The sequence below is a fragment of the Oryzias latipes genome, chromosome 8, assembly GCF_053564925.1.
Source record: "Oryzias latipes strain Hd-rR chromosome 8, Olatipes_Hd-rR_3.1".
Taxonomy (NCBI): domain Eukaryota; kingdom Metazoa; phylum Chordata; class Actinopteri; order Beloniformes; family Adrianichthyidae; genus Oryzias; species Oryzias latipes.
In genome coordinates, this window is record NC_136244.1 from 24,778,572 (window position 1) to 24,796,509 (window position 17,938).

Sequence of the window (17,938 nt, forward strand, 5' to 3'; positions counted from 1 at the left end):
TTGTGCATTCGTGCACATGCTTTTTCTCCAAAAAATATCCCATTGTAGGTGCTACTCTCCTTATTTCTTGGTCAATTAAAATTAAACTTCACATGTACTACCAAAACACAAAATATCACCAAGTACTTCTATCTTGTTTCAGTTTAAATATACAGTCAGGACCATAAATATTTGGACAGAGACACATTCTTTCTAATTTAGTTTCTGTACATTACCACAATGGATTTTAAATAAAACAACTCAGATGCCATTGAAGTGCAGACTTTCAGCTTTTATTCCATGGGTTGAACAAAAAAATTGCATAAAAATGTGAAAAACTAAAGCATTTTTTAAACACAATCCCTTCATTTCATGGGCTGGTAAGTAATTGGGCAAATGAAATAACTGAAACCAAAATGGTCATTACTAATATTTGGTTGAAAAGCCTTTGTTGGCAATGACAGCCTGAAGTCTTGAACTCATGGGCACGTCATCAATAAACACTAGTGTCCCAGTGCCACTAGCAGCCATGCACGCCCAGACCATCACACTGCCTCCACCGTGTTTTACTGATGATGTAGTGTGCTTTGGATCAGGAGCTTCTCCACCTCTTCTCCATACTTTTCTCTTGCCATCATTGTGGTAGAGGGTTGTTTTGGTTTCATCTGTCCAAAGAATGTTTTTCCAGAACTGTGCTGGCTTTTTTAGATGCTTTTTAGCAAATTCCAATCTAGCCTTCCTATTCTTGAGGCGTATGTGTGGCTTGCATCTTGCAGTGTTCCCTCTGTATCTACTTTCATGCAGTCTTCTTTTTATGCTAGACGTGGATATTGATCTGCCTACCTCCTGGAGAGCGTTGTTCACTTGGTTGGCTGTTGTGGACGGGTTCCTCTTCACCATGGAAATGATTCTGCCATCATCCACCACTGTTGTCTTCCGTGGACTTCCAGGTCTTTTTTGCGTTGCTGAGTTCACCAGTGCTTTCTTTCTTTCTCAGGATGTACCACTCCTCTAATACTGTAGCAATTTCTGGCATGTTTTTTTTTTCTGTTATCTCCTTTCACCTGCATGGAGAGCTCCTTTGACCGCATGTTGTCTATTCACAGCAAAATCTTCCAAATGCAAGCACGAGTCCTCTAATCAACTCCAGCCTTTTATCTGTTTCACTCATAATGACATAACAAGGGAATTGCCCACACCTGCCCATGCAATAGCATGGAAGTCAATTGTCCAATTACTTACAAGCCCATGAAATGAAGGGGTTGTTTTTAAAAAATGCTTTAGTTTTTCACATTTTTATGCAATTTTTTGTTTAACCCATGGAATAAAAGCTGAAAGACTGCACTTTAATGGAATCTGAGTTGTTTTATTTAAAATTCACTGTGGTAATGTACAGAAACTAAATTAGAAAGAATGTGTCTCTGTCCAAATATTTATGGTCCTGACTGTATTATTGGACATGATTTAAGCAAAACTAAATAATTACTCTGTGATATTTAATGACTTATTTTACAACAGTAAGTCTTAAATATCTTGTTGAGTCATTTAATTAAAAAAAATCCTTTTTTTAAGCCATAATTCTAGTTACATTTTTTTAATTACTTCATGTGGTATTTTTAATTTGGGTGGTCTTGTTTCAAGGACAGATTTATGGTAGAACATAAAAATAGAAAAAATACATTTAACAACAACAGGACTAAAGTTGGAAAGTAAGCAGAAGATAAAGTTGACAAAAATGTAAGTTGAGAGTCAAAAATAACTAGTTTCATTTGAGACATTACCGTCTTCATGATCAAATGACTCAACAAGATATTCAAGATTTATTGTCTTAAAAAATTTGTTGCGTCACTGAAAAGTTAATCAGTTTATCAGTTTTGTCTTATATCAAGTGTTAAAAAAGATATTTAAACTCAAACTTAGACAAAAATACCACATAGAAGCCCCACAAAATTTAGACCTAAAGGAAAATTCTACCTACACATGGGGGATATAAGAAAAAATAGAAGTGTGTGAAATATCACGTGCAAGAAAGAAATGCTGCATTTTTTTTCACTTTAAGGGTTTTGTTTACATTTTTTAACATTTAATAACATTCAAAGAGGGTGAACGTATAATGCCGGCCATATTCACTTTTCTTTCTTGACTCATGGTTTAAACTACTTCCTGGACTCCTGGACTGAACGTGCAGCTGTTTCAAGCCCATATATAACACATAAATATCTGTCTTGTTTGTTCTTCGGTCATGTAAAAGCGGTTTGTCAGTATTTTGCATATGTTTATTCCGATTCTACAGCTTGTTTAGTTTTTTTTGTTCACAGTCTACAGATGGATTTACATTCACAACATGTGAGTCATTTATGTGTGCCAACACATCAAAACACCTACTCACAAGCGCATGCGTGTTTGCACCCACGCTTGCTACTTTAGCAAGATGGGAGTTAAATTTATAAGTCAAACCCTAAACTGTTCTGGCTGACACCCAGACAATCTGAACCATAAACCTTCAGTTTTACTTTCACCTCCATTTTTTCAGTCCTTGCAATCAACGCTGGATAACGCTTCTACATCAGCGGCCATGTTGGCTTCAGTGAGAGCAATCAGTGTAGTGAGCGAGGCTTTCAGAGCAGTCTGTTCGCACTACGCTGGTGAACGAGCATATGGACCGAGCAGGAGGAAGAGGAGGAGGAGGCCGCTTGCTTTGATTTCTTTATGCACTGACCCCTTGATTGGTCTGCAGGCTTTGAAAATTAAAGTCTAACTTTTCTGACTTCAACGCCTGAATAAATTCACTGTTCAGTAGAAAAATACATCATACGGGGATTCGGCAGTGTGAAAGAAAACAAATTGCTGCTTCCGAAGCAGCAGGATTAAAAGTTCACAGGTTAATTGTTTTGTCTGTTTTTCAACTTTCTGAGAAGAAGTTCAAGAATTGTGTTTTTCAAAAAGAAAGCTTTGCAGGACTTACTTTTGAAGTAATTCATGTTAACTGCTAAATCAGCATATTTAATATCCTTTAGTTTATTAAATCAACAATTGCTCTATTTAATATTCTTTACTCAATAAACCTCAATTTTATATCAGAAGTGATCATGAAGTTTATGTTGTGTTATGAATCTGTTGTTTGTTTGTGATTATTTGAATGAATGACCATTTTCACCCTGGATTTGTGATCACTTCATCACTTCATTTATAAATAATCAATAATGACTTTATTTTTGGAAGTGGTTTAAGTACCTTCTAATATATTCATATATAAAATTAGTAGTAGCATGTATTTTACCTTTATAGTGACCTCTTTCCCTTTTTTCTTTTTCTTTTGTTTCTGTCATCAGGTTTTCTATTTTGTCCCTACATTTTCAAATCTGCATTGCTTTCATTTCCATAATTCCTGCAGACCAAAGATGCTTCCTAGTTTTGGTGGAAAAAGATGCTCTTGTCTGTGTGGAAAAGCTCATGTTGAAGGTCTTTACATTCACAGTTGACTGGAGAAAAGATGATGCTGTGTTACGCAAAACGCAATATTGTATTGGATAACACAAAACACATAGGCTAGTATGGTATTAGGTGAGATATTTCAACATAAATGCAGCATACATGCCGACTAGAAATCATTTGTTTTGCTGCAATTCATGTTTTTGTAGTCTTTTTCTCCTGATTGACATATTTGAGCAAAGTTAAGTATAAACTTGTGTTTGAGTGTTTCTTTATTCAAATCATGGTGAATTAGAAGCAGACCAAAAATGCCATTTGGAAAAGCTTGTGGTTGTTACGTACAAACTACAATCGGCTGGCCACTAGTGGAATAGTGGATGCATCAGATTCCAGCTCAGATTCCTCGTCTGAGCTGGAATCTGGATCTAAACTGAATGTTTGGATACTTCTGATATTTCTCTGCATTTTCGTAGCACCGCTATTGTTGTTGTGGTTGTGAGGGGCTGTAGGCTAGCAGAAGGGGGTGTGAACGACGAGATGATGGGCAATCAGCCCACTCCCGCCCACAACTCAGAGGCAAATATTTAATGACGGTCTAGGTAAAGGTCCTAAAAAACGACAGTTGATTTTTTTGGGGGGGCGGAAAATGGAATAACTGTAGATAACTAAGACCACTGGGAACCCTTTGAAAATAGATCAAAAGATGATTGGAGTCAAAATTTTAACTATAAATGTCCAAATAGTGAACAAAGAATTGATTTTCCTTTTCAATCTTTTTGATTAAGTCCTGTCTTTCCGTGAAGGTAAACTTTTGGAGATCTTTTCAGAAAGGCTTTCCAACCAGAAAGTATAAAGATTTTCCTTCGCATTTTACTCTTCACTTCACTGTGCAACAAGACTTTTGGCTTCCATCAGAGAAGAACTGAAAAAGCTGCTTGGATGAGCAAAGAACGTCTTAGTCCATTTGCCCTGAACAGTAGAACTCTGTGATCCGTTGGAGAACCTGGACTCCAGCACTGTGTGGCGTCAGGAAGAAACATGAAGTTGTGATGCGGGGGCTGCACTCTCCTTGAAGACCCCCCATCCAAGCCAGATACATTGAACTCATTATATGGGTCATGACCCCAGGGAATGTTTTGACTCTAAAATTAATGAACACAATGACACAAGGGTATAAGTCACCCTGCCTTTTAAAGGACCATAGAAACCAGAAATGTGGAGTTGAAGACTTAATGTTGTGTTTGGATGCAGGCCAGAAGTAAATGACCAAAAGCCCAAATACAGGTGGACAGTCACATGTCTGTTTTATCGCGTTTAGTTCTCGTACTGTAATTGCACATGCTGAACTTTCTGCAAGCTTTTTTCTTTCACTCCAACTCTGATTTCACGTATGTAATTACTTCCATAATTATAGTTCTTCCAGTCCCCCTGTTTCAGGAGGTCTGTTTCTGACTCTCTGGCATCTCCCTTGACTTTCTTCAACTCCAGCACATCTGCACGCACAAACACATCAGCGCTCGCATCCCTGTGAATCTGCCCCACTTTTGTTTCCCCTTTGCCTGGTGGTGAGACTTGTGTCACTTTCCCTTTTCTCATCTCAGACAGGCCTGTTCTAATATTGGAAAAAGCAGCAAAGCACATAAAGCGTGCATGAAGAAATCGGCGGTTTGTTGCTAAGATGCCATCTTTCCTCATTAATTTTTCAGTCAGACATCACAAACATAAAGAGCCTTAAGGTGTGTCACGTGGTAAAATGAAAAAAAAAAATAAACAGCACATTACAATTATCTTTTTTGTCTTATGTGTGCTCAGAGCTGTGTCAGGACAAATAAGCACAGACAGAGGAGCCATAAACCAGCACTGCTCCAGTTTTTAACTTTGTAAATGCTCACAGATGATAGCAGTACATGCAATTAGTGTGATTGCTAAGCAACAGTGTTTCATCTTTGAGGGGGATGAGAGGGGAGAGCTCAGGTGAGCATCCAGGTGACACGCTGTCTCTCTGGAGGATCTGTTTTTTCTCAGAACCACCATGGTAGCATGTGGTGTATTTTCAGCGCCGCTTTCATGTGTCAATCAGCAGGGCTGCACGCTCCCTGCAACTTAGGTTAAGCAACAATCAGATTGTATCAGCAGCCACCGACTTGCAGAGTCTCTCAATGCTGCACTGCAGGTTTATGGTGAAGCCAGTCATGGCCTACTTTCATGTGTCTGCAGAATTTTCCCGCCTCGTCTTGCTGCATGTTTTCCATCATCGTTGCTCAGCTGATCATTGTTGCTTCCGATAAGCTGTCACTCATCCTTTCAGCTTAGATTGAAATGATGTGGTCACTGAGCTCCAACCCCCTCTGCTGGACAGCCATGACAGACCAGGACCTGGAGTCAACAGCATCAGGACAAATCTTGAGTGACTTCACATCTGCAGAGCACCTTGATTTATATTTGTACTTCAAGAAACTCAGCTTCTCACTTGATCTTTTTTTTTTTCTGTCAGACGGTCCATGCTGGGTGTGCAGTTTGAGTGAGGGAGATCAGAGTCACTTGGGACCCTCGTATGGGTTTCAGCACATCGGTGAGGCTTTAATTTGGAGTGTGAGGGGAGCTGGGGCGGCCTCTCCCAGCAGAGACGGCGCTGTGTTTGTTTTGCGGGTGTGTAAATTAGAGGTAATTCGTTTGCTCAGTAATGACGTGGGGAGAGCTAATTAGGGCAGTGTTGATGGGTGCATTAATTAGTCTCTAGTGTGTGGCGCTAATGAGACCCTGATTTGGAGTGTGTGTTTGTCTTTGTATGAGTGTAAGCCATGTATCTATAAAGGCCTTAACACTACAGGTCATGCCACGAGGAATGTAGCATTAGAACATGCGGGAATGCAATACAAAGAGAGCATGTCAGTGTCAACAGCGTGTGGGTGTCGCATGCAGCATGTGTATCTGTGCATAAAAATGTCTTTAATCCAGGTTACTCTGTGGTGTCCTCCATGCCTGGCTGCATTTTGATCCCACCGCCGAACCATGGCAGAGCCAGGATGGCGCCCCGCTCTGCCATGGAAGCAGTGCAAGAGCCACTTGGTCACACCGCCGTGGTTTGGCGCTGCAGCTGCTGCGTCCCAATAATAAATTTACACCCCGCCATAAAGAAGTCCAGGACACAAAAAAAACAGACAACACAGGGAGCCGTAATGGATGAGAGGCTGTTTTATAAGTGTGTTCAGTGACAGGTCCACCTCACAGATAAGAAGAAGCCATCTGTGGTCACAGCGGGGGGGGGGGGGGGGGGGGGGCATCATGTCTGTCAGGGAGGATTTGACAAGGTGGCAAAAAAGAATTTATGGCATATACGTGGTTTGGCATTCGTCATGGCGACAGTGAGAGGAAAGCCCGCGTAATATGTGGAGTGAGTGGGTCTCTCTAATCATATTTATTCATGACTATCCCATCATGCATAATCCATTCCTATTCTTGTTCAACTGTGTCCTCTGCTGTTTCTTGCTGCCACTTATTTCTTCACCTGGTCTCCTTTTTCTTGTGGAACTGTGGAGGGAACGAGATATTCAAATTAGCCCGAGAGGTGAGTAGATCATCTGGTTTAAAGAAACTCTGAGGAGTCATCTGTGGGTCTGTAGTTTTTCATCAAATGATCTAAATTCAGTGCACAGAGGCCCAAGCAGATGAAGATTTGACATCCTGAGCTTTACCCACGGATGGGTTTTGTTTTGCAGAATCTCGACTGGAGCAGAAGGATCATGTTAGCATTAATGAGTCGATTCCCCTCTGGGTTATTTATCCCATTAAGACTTTGGACCACCTTTAAAGGAGGCTGCCAAAACCTCCAGGTTTTCTGGAAGGCTGCCTCGTAATACTCATATTTTCTGAACCTCTAAAGAAACTACATTTCCTAAAAGTAAACCTGGTTTTATGTAGTGCTAACATTGTTTTAGTTTTAATCAATAGATACCAGAGAGTACACCTTATTTGTGATGCAAGAGCAAAGCGATGGGGTAAATTGACCATAAGTTTTATGTCTTTTATTGCTAGATAAGATCAAGGCTGCTCTCTTTAGACCCACGCATCTGAAGGGAACACAGTTTAATCATGGATTTACTCTGACTGCCATAACTTCAGCACGCTGGCATTCAGCCGGCATACCTCGAACCTCCAGCTTGCATTCCACCGAGTCTTCTCCAAATTCATTGACGGCCTTGCAGGAGTATCTGCCCCCATCAAACAGGCTTGGCTTGCGGATGTTGAGAGTCAACACGCCCTGGTTGTTCTGCATCAGGAACTTGGGGTCACCTTCAATTGTCATGTTGTTCTTCATCCAAATGATCTTTGGCTAAGGAACAGAGCGTTGGAGGAGCAGGAGAAAAAATTGGCGAGATGGAGGAGAGCAGAGAACAGGACGGAACAGGAGGAGGTGGGAGCGTACAAGCAGAGCGAGGTGTGTGGGGAGGATGGAGGGAGAGGTGAAATTAGGTCAACGTTTGGGCTTGACAAATCTTTGCCGATTCGCTGGGATAAAAGAGAGATGTGTGTAGAAAGATCTGTGAGCTCCACCTCTTGTTCTAGCTTCAGACACGAAAATACTCTCCTGCTGCAAAGCATTAAAATCCTCTCACTGTTCTGCTCTTTTGGCACTCAAAAACTTCACTGCTGACTCTGAAAAAAATAAAGCATGAAATCTGGAGCGTGCACTTGCAGGCGCAGCTTCCAGGGCTAAAGTATACGCAGCATTGTGTTTCAGTAATGCTTATTTAAAATTACAGTGAGCGCATTTTGATCTGTGCATTCAAGAGGATTTTAAGCCGAACAACAAGAATGAGCAGTCTACTTTTCCGTCTCTTATTTAGTACGCCTTGTTTACATAAAACACAGAGGATTGTAAATAATATAAAGGAAGAACATTAAGTCAGAGGCTTAAAAGAGGAGGCAGTTAAGTACCTTCGGATTGCCACGGACGGCGCAGCTGATGGCAACGGTGTAGCCTGCAATCACACTTCTGTCCAACAGGGGAGCTGTGAATTTTGGGGAACTGCTCATGTCCTTCTCCTGGAAAGGTGGGGACTTAAAAAGGAGATCTAGACGAGAAAAAAGTCCTTCTTCAGACATAAATGTAGCCGTTCATGAAATAAAACGTTACAAAAGATGACAAAGAGACAAATATTTTGCACAGATCTTTTCGTCAACAAGCATTCATTTGTTCTTCTGACTTGGACCTTCATAGATCAGCTTATACACACATATATACACATATACAGTGCAGACCAAAAGTTTGGACACACCTTTTCTTTCAAATTAATGGGAATGGTGCGTCCAAACTTTTGGTCTGTACTGCGGGTGGTTTCTCCTCCAAGCTCGGGTCCTCTACCAGAGGCCTGGGAGCTTGAGGGTCCAGGATCTTAGCTGTTCCTAGCACTGCGCTTTTCTGGACTGAGACGTCTGAGGTCAATGGACATCTTGATTTTCATCAGTTTAATTTTATTTGACTTTTGTCAGGTTCATATTGAGGTTTATCAACAGAACCATAGCAACACTATGTATGTCTGTAGGATGAAGGGTGAAGATTAGAATAACTTTTAAGTAAGTGTAATTATAATGAACTGATGCTCTGGAATACAATTAGAAAGGTGACAAGGCTGAACTCATCAGCCGTCTTACCAAAATTTGAGTTATGTGTCTTTTGAGGTGACGGGCCATTCTTCCATGTTAAATTATTCCAGATCATTCACCTTACACGGTTTCCCAGCATGCACATTAACCTTGATCTCGCTCCATAAACTCTGAACTGTCTAAGAGGCCCACTATGGACCTTGATTTTGGCATCCTTCAACGGCGTTGGACCAGTTTTGCTCTATGATTTGAGGTCATTGTCTTACTAAGGCACTGCGATAACACTCAAATATGTCGTTCCTGATAATGTCAATTCAAATGTTTTTAATGATCCTATTTCCCTGAAAAGGATTCCCAGAATGCAAAGTTTTATCCTCCAAATTCGGTTACAGAGTGACTGCACTAAATACATAAACCACTGATTGTTCTTGTGTTGCTGATTTGCTCTACTTAATATTGGTACCCTGATGATCCCCATTTCCCTCACACTCCTGCCTTAAGCCACCTGTCACATCCCACAATGCTCAGCTCATGTTCCAAATGAATTTACCCGCAGCTCTGTATGTATTAGCCACAAGAGGCCACACTGTTGTGTTACAGAGCTCTGCACGGATTCCATCACCTGTTTTGGTAATCACAGCAGTATTCTTGCTGATGCCAGGAACTTCACTGAGGCCACAGATGTTTTCGCTGAACACTCGAAAGGAGTACTCGTTCCCCATGACCAGGTCGGACACGGTGCAGCTGGGCCTGCGGTTGTGCTCGTAGATGGTGAACCATTCCTGATTTGATGGACAGACGGGGACAAGAAGAGGTTTGAAAACAGGAATTACAGGGGTGGCTGAGGTCTGTGCAGACGAAAAGTCTCCAGTCTTTGGATCCAATGCTGTGTCACTTCACCTTTCCTGGTTTCCTTTTACAACAATATAGTCATGACAGTGAAGGAAACTTTTGACAAAGACGGTAACTACATTTAGAAAGTTGAAACAGGCTGCGGTATACATTTTTATCAATAAAAAATAATCATTAATTTAAATCGATGCTAAGGACCAGATTATGTAACCCATGTAAAAAAATAAAGGGAAGTAAAACATAGCAGGAAATTTTTTTCTTTGCCCTCTCTTTCAAGCAATTAATCAGACTATATTGCAGTCATTTCATTTATACTGTATGCAGAGATGTATACATTTATTTATTCACTTATCATTATTGATTAATATCTCAAGTACAATAATTATATATGGATTTTTATTGACTTTTAACTTTGTTTTTATTGTTGAAATTGATTGAAAATAAACCAATCAATCAAAATCAACACCTGTTCTCCTCTGTTGAATAACTCTAGTATAAGTTCAATTAAAGATGTTTACAATCTGCATCCTAAAATTACACTGGGAGACCTGTGCACGTTCAACAAAAAATCAGGGAAGTAAAAATAAATCTAAACAATTAAATAATGAGTCCCATGAAGCTAACAAGCATTCATAGAAATTCAAAGACTTAAAGATCCACTCCCAAAAAAACTGTGTTTTTAACACATTCTTGTAGCATTTTTCTGATGATGGAGAACATTTATAAAGAAATTTATCTCAAAATTGCATTTTCTGAGTGTTTCTTTAGTGAAATCATTTTCATTTTGACTCATCAAATGCAGCTTCATTTTGAAAATGAAAATGCATTTCCAGTATTGACTTTTATTTTTAATTATGCTACAGAAATGCTTCCATATGCTGGATGGGCAACAAGCTCCCTGCTCTGGGAGGGGAAGGGTGGGCGGGGTTGCTCTGTGCCAACAGTTCCTCCCACAAATGGTGGCAAAATGACACCATTTGTTTGATTTTAGATAAATATGGCATAATCCTAATTAAAAGACCACCGGGAATGCTTTGAGAATACATCAAAGGATGATGGGAGTGGGTCTTTGAGCAACTATTTCAAAACAGACTTCTTAACTTGTTAGAAATCTGAAACAATTCCAGCTAAAAAGAACATCAGCTTTTAATGGAATAATATCAACAAAACGTCATTTTGCATTTTGAACTTTTAAGTTATTATTTATAAGTGTCAGTGTTGGCAGAAAGATTTACGACAGTCCATAAAAAATCTCTCATTTTTATTAGTTTCTGACAAAAATGGACAGGTAAATATTGACCAACTGCATCGTTTGGAGTGATTAAGTTCTGCACCAGATTGACAGGTATTTGCAAAAACGTGTTAAAATTTCCCGGAAAACTGCTGCTAAACTAGAACCACCTTCTGGCACATAAATGATTTGCCACCTCACCTGATGGTCCTTCATGCTCACCTCCGTCTTCTTGTCAGATTTCTGAATGGTGTAACCGATAATCTCACAGTTGCCGTCATCTTTGGGCGGCTTCCACTCCAGTGCAGCATTGAATCCCCACACGTCTGTGACGACCACATTTATGGGAGGGCCGGGCTTCTCTGAAAAGAGAGGGGGGGGGGGGGGGATTGGAACAATTTGGTAATTTTCTTATGGGTGTGTGTGATTGTTTTACCGCATAGCTCAAGCATGGTGAGAAAGTGTTCTGAACATGCAGAGCAGCTGCAGCAGTGGGGAGAATTTTAATCCCTGCCAAGATTTAAAAGCCAGCAAAAGACTCCTGGAGGTGGAGAAAGTCTTAGACGTACAGAGAGATGTGCAGCGGGAAAATCCCAGAGTGAAAAAAAAAAATACTTACAGTGCTAGAGATTTGACAGATAAAACAGATTAGAGAGATTGACAGGTTAAGATAGATAAACGATGGAGCAAATGCAAAGACAGCTGAGTACATCACTAGGAAACAGTTTTGCACACCTGCGTTATGAAGGAGGGGACAGTGTGCAGCATCGATCACTTTGAAGCTGCATAAATACCACATATTAGTGTATCTGTGTGTAACAAGTACAGGGTTGGAGTGCAAATTGGTGAGCGTCAGTTTTGTGTCTTCCTTGCTCCAACAGTATATGCTCTGCTGAAGCAGAGCGAGTGATCAGAGCCACTCTTTAGCTAAACCTTCTGAAGGGAGAAAGTGACAGTCACCCTTAAAATCCAAGCCTAATCCAGGTCTATACACAAATAATCTCAGAGGACCCCTGCCAATTAATCCAGAGGCAACCCCTGACCCACAGAGACAAGACGTGAGATGAGGAATGAGCTGGCGGCCGCAGCAGCAGGGCAGGAGCTGGGATTAGGTGTGAGAGGGATGAGCTCTTTGATGATGTGCTGCTTTGAGCGTCAGATCCCTCCAAGTATGAAATAAGGAATTATCATCAAATATGAGAAAAATGAAATTCTTGACAGGTCATACAGTCATCCCTTCCTTCAAGCAGGGTTATTAAGCATGTACCATATGAGGCATGAACATGTGAGGTCTTCTAATCCGAAAATTAGAACATGCAACAAGGCCTGAACAATGTTTGTGGTTTCCTCAAACACAGGTCATGTGGGTGAGGTTAGTCTTAACTGGCAGAAAAACAAGGAATGTAAAACTTTCAGAGAAAGATCACATTTATTTTTGCATCAATTGTAACATAAACTGTGTAATATCCAAGTTTGCAAACACTTGAAGATGCAAAACAAAAATGCCCATGAAATCGCAATGCATAAAAGAGGTATCCTAAAAATAGGAAAAGTATGTAATAAAAATGTCTGTCCTTGCAGCAAAAAATCTTACCATAAAATGGCAAAGTCTAAAAACAAACACAAACATTGAAAAGGGAAAAAAGGCTAACTATTAGAATTAATTCAAATTGTATTTCGTACAGCCCAATAAGTATTTTTCAGTTCTTAGCTAATTTTCTATTTTTTGAATTTTTATGAACCTTATCATAGTTCGTTGTAAGGACTAATTTTAAAATGGGAGCAAAATGAGAATACATACTCATAAAATCTAAAACTAACATTAATCTAAATTGTTGTTTCCAAAATAATGACATTGAATTAACCTTATCAGCATGTATTAAACTTACAGTAAAATTTGAGTTTGTTTGAGTCTTAAATCAACTTTTTCTAGCATCGAAAGTGTGCAGCAATAACATTTTGACTCATTTGAATAATTTCCTCATTTCTGAATCTTAGATCAGTTTTTTCAGTTTTTCTTAAAACCACGGCGGCCGCCACGCGGCGTTTCAAAAAGAGCCAGATTACAGCTGCGTGGCCACCTGACGGTTTTGTTGAAAAACGTACATTGAAGCCACAGTGCAGTCACATTTGGGGATATATGAACATTATCAGACAAAAAATTGTCCACTCTGCTGATTTTGAGTTAAGCTTGGAAATGTACAGAGCAAAGGGAAGTTAAAACAACTTAAAACCTGGAAAAAATATCTTTATTTCTAAAACCAAGGTTTTAAATCTATATGAAATTGTTTCCTGTGCATAAACTGATGGGCGATGGCGGGACTGACCTACAACCTGGATGTGGATGTCAGCGCTGTCAGACACGTTCTCAATCTGAACAGACAGAGTGTACTTTCCAGAGTGGGTTCTCTCCGCAGAACGAATGAAGAGGATGGTGTCCACCTCACTGGTGCGAATCCCTACACTTCTGTCCTCCAGGAGAACATCATCCTTGAACCAGGTCACCACAGGACGAGGCTTTCCCTGCCGGGGGGGAAACAATTACAGTTAGTTTAAGTAACGACCAACCGAAGGAGCAGGTTGCAAACAGATTAAAAGAATCTATCCGCAGTTTCAGAGCTCTGAGAAGAAAACGTCCAGCCCAAAGATAAAACCAGTGCATGCTCAAAGAGAAGTTTGGGTCACAATATTTTTGTTTCATCCTCTTGCCCGTGAGGACACAGGACCTTAGCTCATTTCTTCTTGTCTATTTTTATTTAAAAGGCAGCGCTTCTGTTTTCAGCTTGTTTACAGTCGCCGTTTTTTACCGGCTCCATATTTGCACATTGCTGTCAGATGCAGTTGTTCTCTCTGTACCCTTTAAGCACTTGCTCTTCGAACATTTACGCATCAGATTTGCATTCAGGGAGAAGAAAATCTGCTTTGTCAGACTACACACATTCAGGAATGATTGGTATTCAGAACACACAGGTAAAGTGCATTAGGACTCTCTATTACTGTAAATGTGAACTATCGTGTCTTTTTAGGCTAACCTTTTTCTCCCTCTAAAGCGTTTCTGTCTTTTTCTTTTAAAGCGAAAAGCACTTGGCTTCAAGTGATTCTACTTTTGGTATGAAGCCAGTTTGAAATGCTCCTCAACAGCCCTGTAGTGTCTTGTGGTGTGCAGCCTTCTGATGGAAATAGAAAAGCTAGACTTGGACCAACCTGGAAGGGGATGACCAGGTTCACCTTCTCGCCCACCAGGGTGATCAGCTTGGTTCTCAGACGGCGAGGCACGCGGATCTTCGGATTTTCTAAGTGTTAGAAAACAGAGTGAGAGACAAGATGAGTCAAACTGTGGAAGCCGTGGGAGGTGTGGGGGACTACAGACAAAGGAAATGTGCAGCTTGTCCAGCTTTGATTCACAAATCATTTCAGAAATTCATTTTGTGATCGCCAAGACCAAAACACGAGCTTTGATGATTAATTATTTATTCTCCTCTGTCGCTGCTGATTTGATCAGACATTTGATACCATCTGCAAAATGTCCTGTGTGGCTAAATATTGTCTGACCCATGATCTCTCTGATGGTGACAGCCTGGGAGAGGATGGCAGGGGGGCTGCGCCCGGCCACGTTGACAGCCACCACTCGAAACAGCATCTTCTCTCCGACTGGAAGACCTTTGACTCTGTACTGGTTCTTTGCTACTGGTTCCTCATTAGCTTGCACCCACTGGTCACCTGAGGGATGAGATAACACAGATCTAATTGGCACAGAAAGTGATCAGTTATTTGATGAGTTTTCCCAGATTGACTCCTTTTATTGTTGGGTCAGACCAGAAATCTTGAACCTGCACATAAAATACATCCTATAGTTTGTTTTTTTGTTATTGGTTTGTTTTTTGGGGCTGCCCTTTTGCTGAGTCATTGCTATGCTTTGGTTTAGTGTCCCACCACATGGCTAAATTGAAAGTCCCACTCTAGGATTATGCCGTTTTTAGCCAAAATCAAACACAGCGGTGTCGTTTTCTGGAGCAGAGAGCTCTCTGTTTACAGGCTAGCTCACAGTCCTTCACACCCCCAACCTAGAATTATTGGTGAAACAATAATGATCAGCAATATTAGAGCTGTCAAGCCCTACAGTTTTGATCCAGATGCCAGCTCAGGCGAGGAAAACCAAGAAGTACATGGATCTATTTTATCTACAAGTGGATGCATCAGTAAAGTGCGCCCAGTGTTTTTTTCTATGTAACAAATACGATCTTTTTTGTGTTCTCCTGATTCACAACACTTTGAATAGAGAAATAGTTAAAATTTAAATTTTGAGCTTAACTTTCTTAATATATGTCATCCATCTTCAGAAAAACGCCACACGAATATGTTAAAAACACCAAAAACACCATTTTCGCTGAAGTGGCTCTTAAGTGGCCAATTTAAGAATAAATCAAACTCCTTAAACTATTATGAGTAGAAAGATTCTTTCTATTCACAATAGTTTGTTGAACAGAAAGAGTCATGACTGCTTAACAATCCAGTCAGACCCAGACTGTGACACCTCCAACACCGTGTACTGAAGTAGAGTTTGGTCATCAGATCTACGTATATGCTTCTCCACATCCATTGCTTATGACTTTCCCTCAAACCCAAAGTGACTCTAAAACTGCCCCACAGCTAATATTATGCTACCTAGATGGCACAATCATGAACCCTTTTCCAGTATGCATCACTCAGAGGAAAATTTCACAACAAAGCTGTGGTGAAGTGTGCCAACTGTCCATGTCTGTCCTAAACCTGACTGAGCAAAAACTGCAACCAAAAGTGTTAAACTGCAGACAAGAATTTACAATAATAGCAAGTGCAACAGAATATGAAAAATAAAAGTGCTAAAAAGGCATGAAATACATTTTGTAAAAATATAAATGAGCAGCAACATCAAAAATTAATATTTAAAATACAAAGACGACAACAAAAGGCTCATAATTTCTGTTCTGCATGTATACATAATTTTCAATATTTGCTGCTTGACATTTGTTTAAATATTTTTTGTTTTGATAACAAATATCCTGCCCAAGACCAAAAAGACCTTGGAACATCGATTAATAAAAATGAAAGATATTTACTTCCTTCTTTGCAGTACTCGATGATGTACCCATCAATGCCACCAGCTCCAATTTTCTCTGGAGGGCGCCACTTGAGCGCACAGGTGGTGTCTGTCACATCATCCACCAAAAGATGAGTGGGCTCTCCGGTGGGGGCTGAGAGACACAGGAGTTAATTAATACAATAATAGATACTGTAAATGGGATGGGAAGGTGGATTAAGCCTCTACAATCTGAGCAGTGTGTGAAAAGCCGTTTTTAATTATCCATCCCGGTAATGACACAAGCCAACGCACCGATTGGCATGAAGGGCTTTGAGCTGACACTGGGCTGAGAGATGCCAATGCCGTTGACTGCAAACACCCTCATTTCATAGAGAACACCTTCAATCATCCTCTTAGCCTCGTATGTGGTGGCCTCATAAACATCAAAGTTCAGTTTGGTCCATCTGGCCGAGCCCGTCTTCTTTCTCTCCATCAGATACCCTGCAGGAAGCAGCATCAACATCCACATAAAGGCGGTGAAAATGGCCGCTTTGGACAAAAACAGCCACAAATGTTGCAGTAAATTAAACAGAGTGGAACTGCTGTTTCCTCCTGGGGGGGGGAAAGACATCAGATGTGAAAATTAAATGCTGCATTTTTCAAAGGTACCTTTAATGGGAACTCCGCCGTCAAATGAAGGAGGGTCCCATGTGACCGTGGCAGAGTCCTCGCCAACTGATGTGCATTTGACGTTCTCGGGGGGGTTGGGCACATCTGCAGAGGCAGGTTACAGTTGGAAAAGAGAAACAAGGAGAGGATGAAGCAAAAATGAGAAAGACAAATCAGCTCTGAATAACCAAAAAAGTATGGTAACTGTTGCGATGTGGTCATAAATTTAGCTGGAAAAAAAATAAACATAAAAAAAATAAGAGGAAGCCCCTGACCCACAATCCGGACAAAGATTTCAGCTTTGTCTTCTCCAGCAGGGTTATTGACGGAGATCGTGTAGAGGCCTTCATCGGCTCTCTCTGCCCCATCTATGACAAAGCTGCTTAGGGTCTTCCTGGTCTCCACACGCACCCGTCCCTCAGCCTCACACACCACCTTTCCACAGGAAAGAGGAAGGTATTGTTGAAGATGACGGTGTTGCATTTCAGCAGCAACCACAATGTCTACAATGATAGGTGATTCAATCCTCCCACGCCACGTCTGTTTCATTTTTCTTTGGTACTGTTAGGTGACTAATAGCTGGATGCTCCACGTGACGCACAAGCAGGGACAGAACCTGACGTGGGATGCAGCGAGGGGAATGATGAGAATCGCCCGCCGCTGTTCGCACCTGTTCTCCTTTACTCCAGCACACAGTGGGGGCCGGCTCTCCGGTGACCTCGACGTCAAAGCGGAGTTTGTTCCCAGCAACCACTGTGATGACGTTCTTGTTACCGGAGCCGCTGGCATCCAGGTGGATTTTAGGAGGGTCTGTCATGTGACAAGAGAAAAAGAGAGAGAAAAAGGAGAGTTTCTACGATGAAGTTTGATCGTTTTGGTCCTGGAAGGATACTCCAAGTGGATTTGGACACTTTTAAACAGCTTACCACACATTTTATAGTATTTCCTCCAAAAACGAGATTCTGGGACATGTTATTTAAGGTTATTATACCTGTTTTTTATTTTTAATAATGTAAAGCTTGGACAATCAAAAGATCCAAATGTATTAAATTAGCAAAGAAAAGTGCATTAAAAACGTTTGAACGTAAGCCCCCCCCCTCACACTC

At 40.8% G+C, this 17,938-nt stretch overlaps 1 protein-coding gene across 5 annotated transcripts in view; it reads right to left on the reverse strand.

Moving 5' to 3' along the window:
- Positions 1-6,588: 6,588 nt before the first annotated feature.
- The window catches only part of mybpc2a (myosin binding protein Ca), a 64,695-nt gene continuing 53,345 nt past the window's right edge, over positions 6,589-17,938 (reverse strand). For 3 of the 5 annotated variants that reach the window (XM_078951865.1, XM_078951862.1, XM_078951864.1), the window contains 13 exons: positions 17,503-17,642; positions 17,108-17,267; positions 16,833-16,937; positions 16,476-16,664; positions 16,201-16,335; positions 14,654-14,821; positions 14,306-14,394; positions 13,429-13,624; positions 11,303-11,463; positions 9,641-9,800; positions 8,350-8,486; positions 7,558-7,744; positions 6,589-6,942 (listed from right to left, as the gene is read on the reverse strand). In XM_078951865.1, the coding sequence (XP_078807991.1) occupies positions 6,908-6,942; positions 7,558-7,744; positions 8,350-8,486; positions 9,641-9,800; positions 11,303-11,463; positions 13,429-13,624; positions 14,306-14,394; positions 14,654-14,821; positions 16,201-16,335; positions 16,476-16,664; positions 16,833-16,937; positions 17,108-17,267; positions 17,503-17,642 (1,862 nt within the window). In that variant the 3' untranslated portion in view covers positions 6,589-6,907. The remainder of the gene's footprint in view (positions 6,943-7,557; positions 7,745-8,349; positions 8,487-9,640; positions 9,801-11,302; positions 11,464-13,428; positions 13,625-14,305; positions 14,395-14,653; positions 14,822-16,200; positions 16,336-16,475; positions 16,665-16,832; positions 16,938-17,107; positions 17,268-17,502; positions 17,643-17,938) is intronic. The other 2 variants (XM_023957339.2, XM_011477804.4) reach the window with 1 other exon arrangement.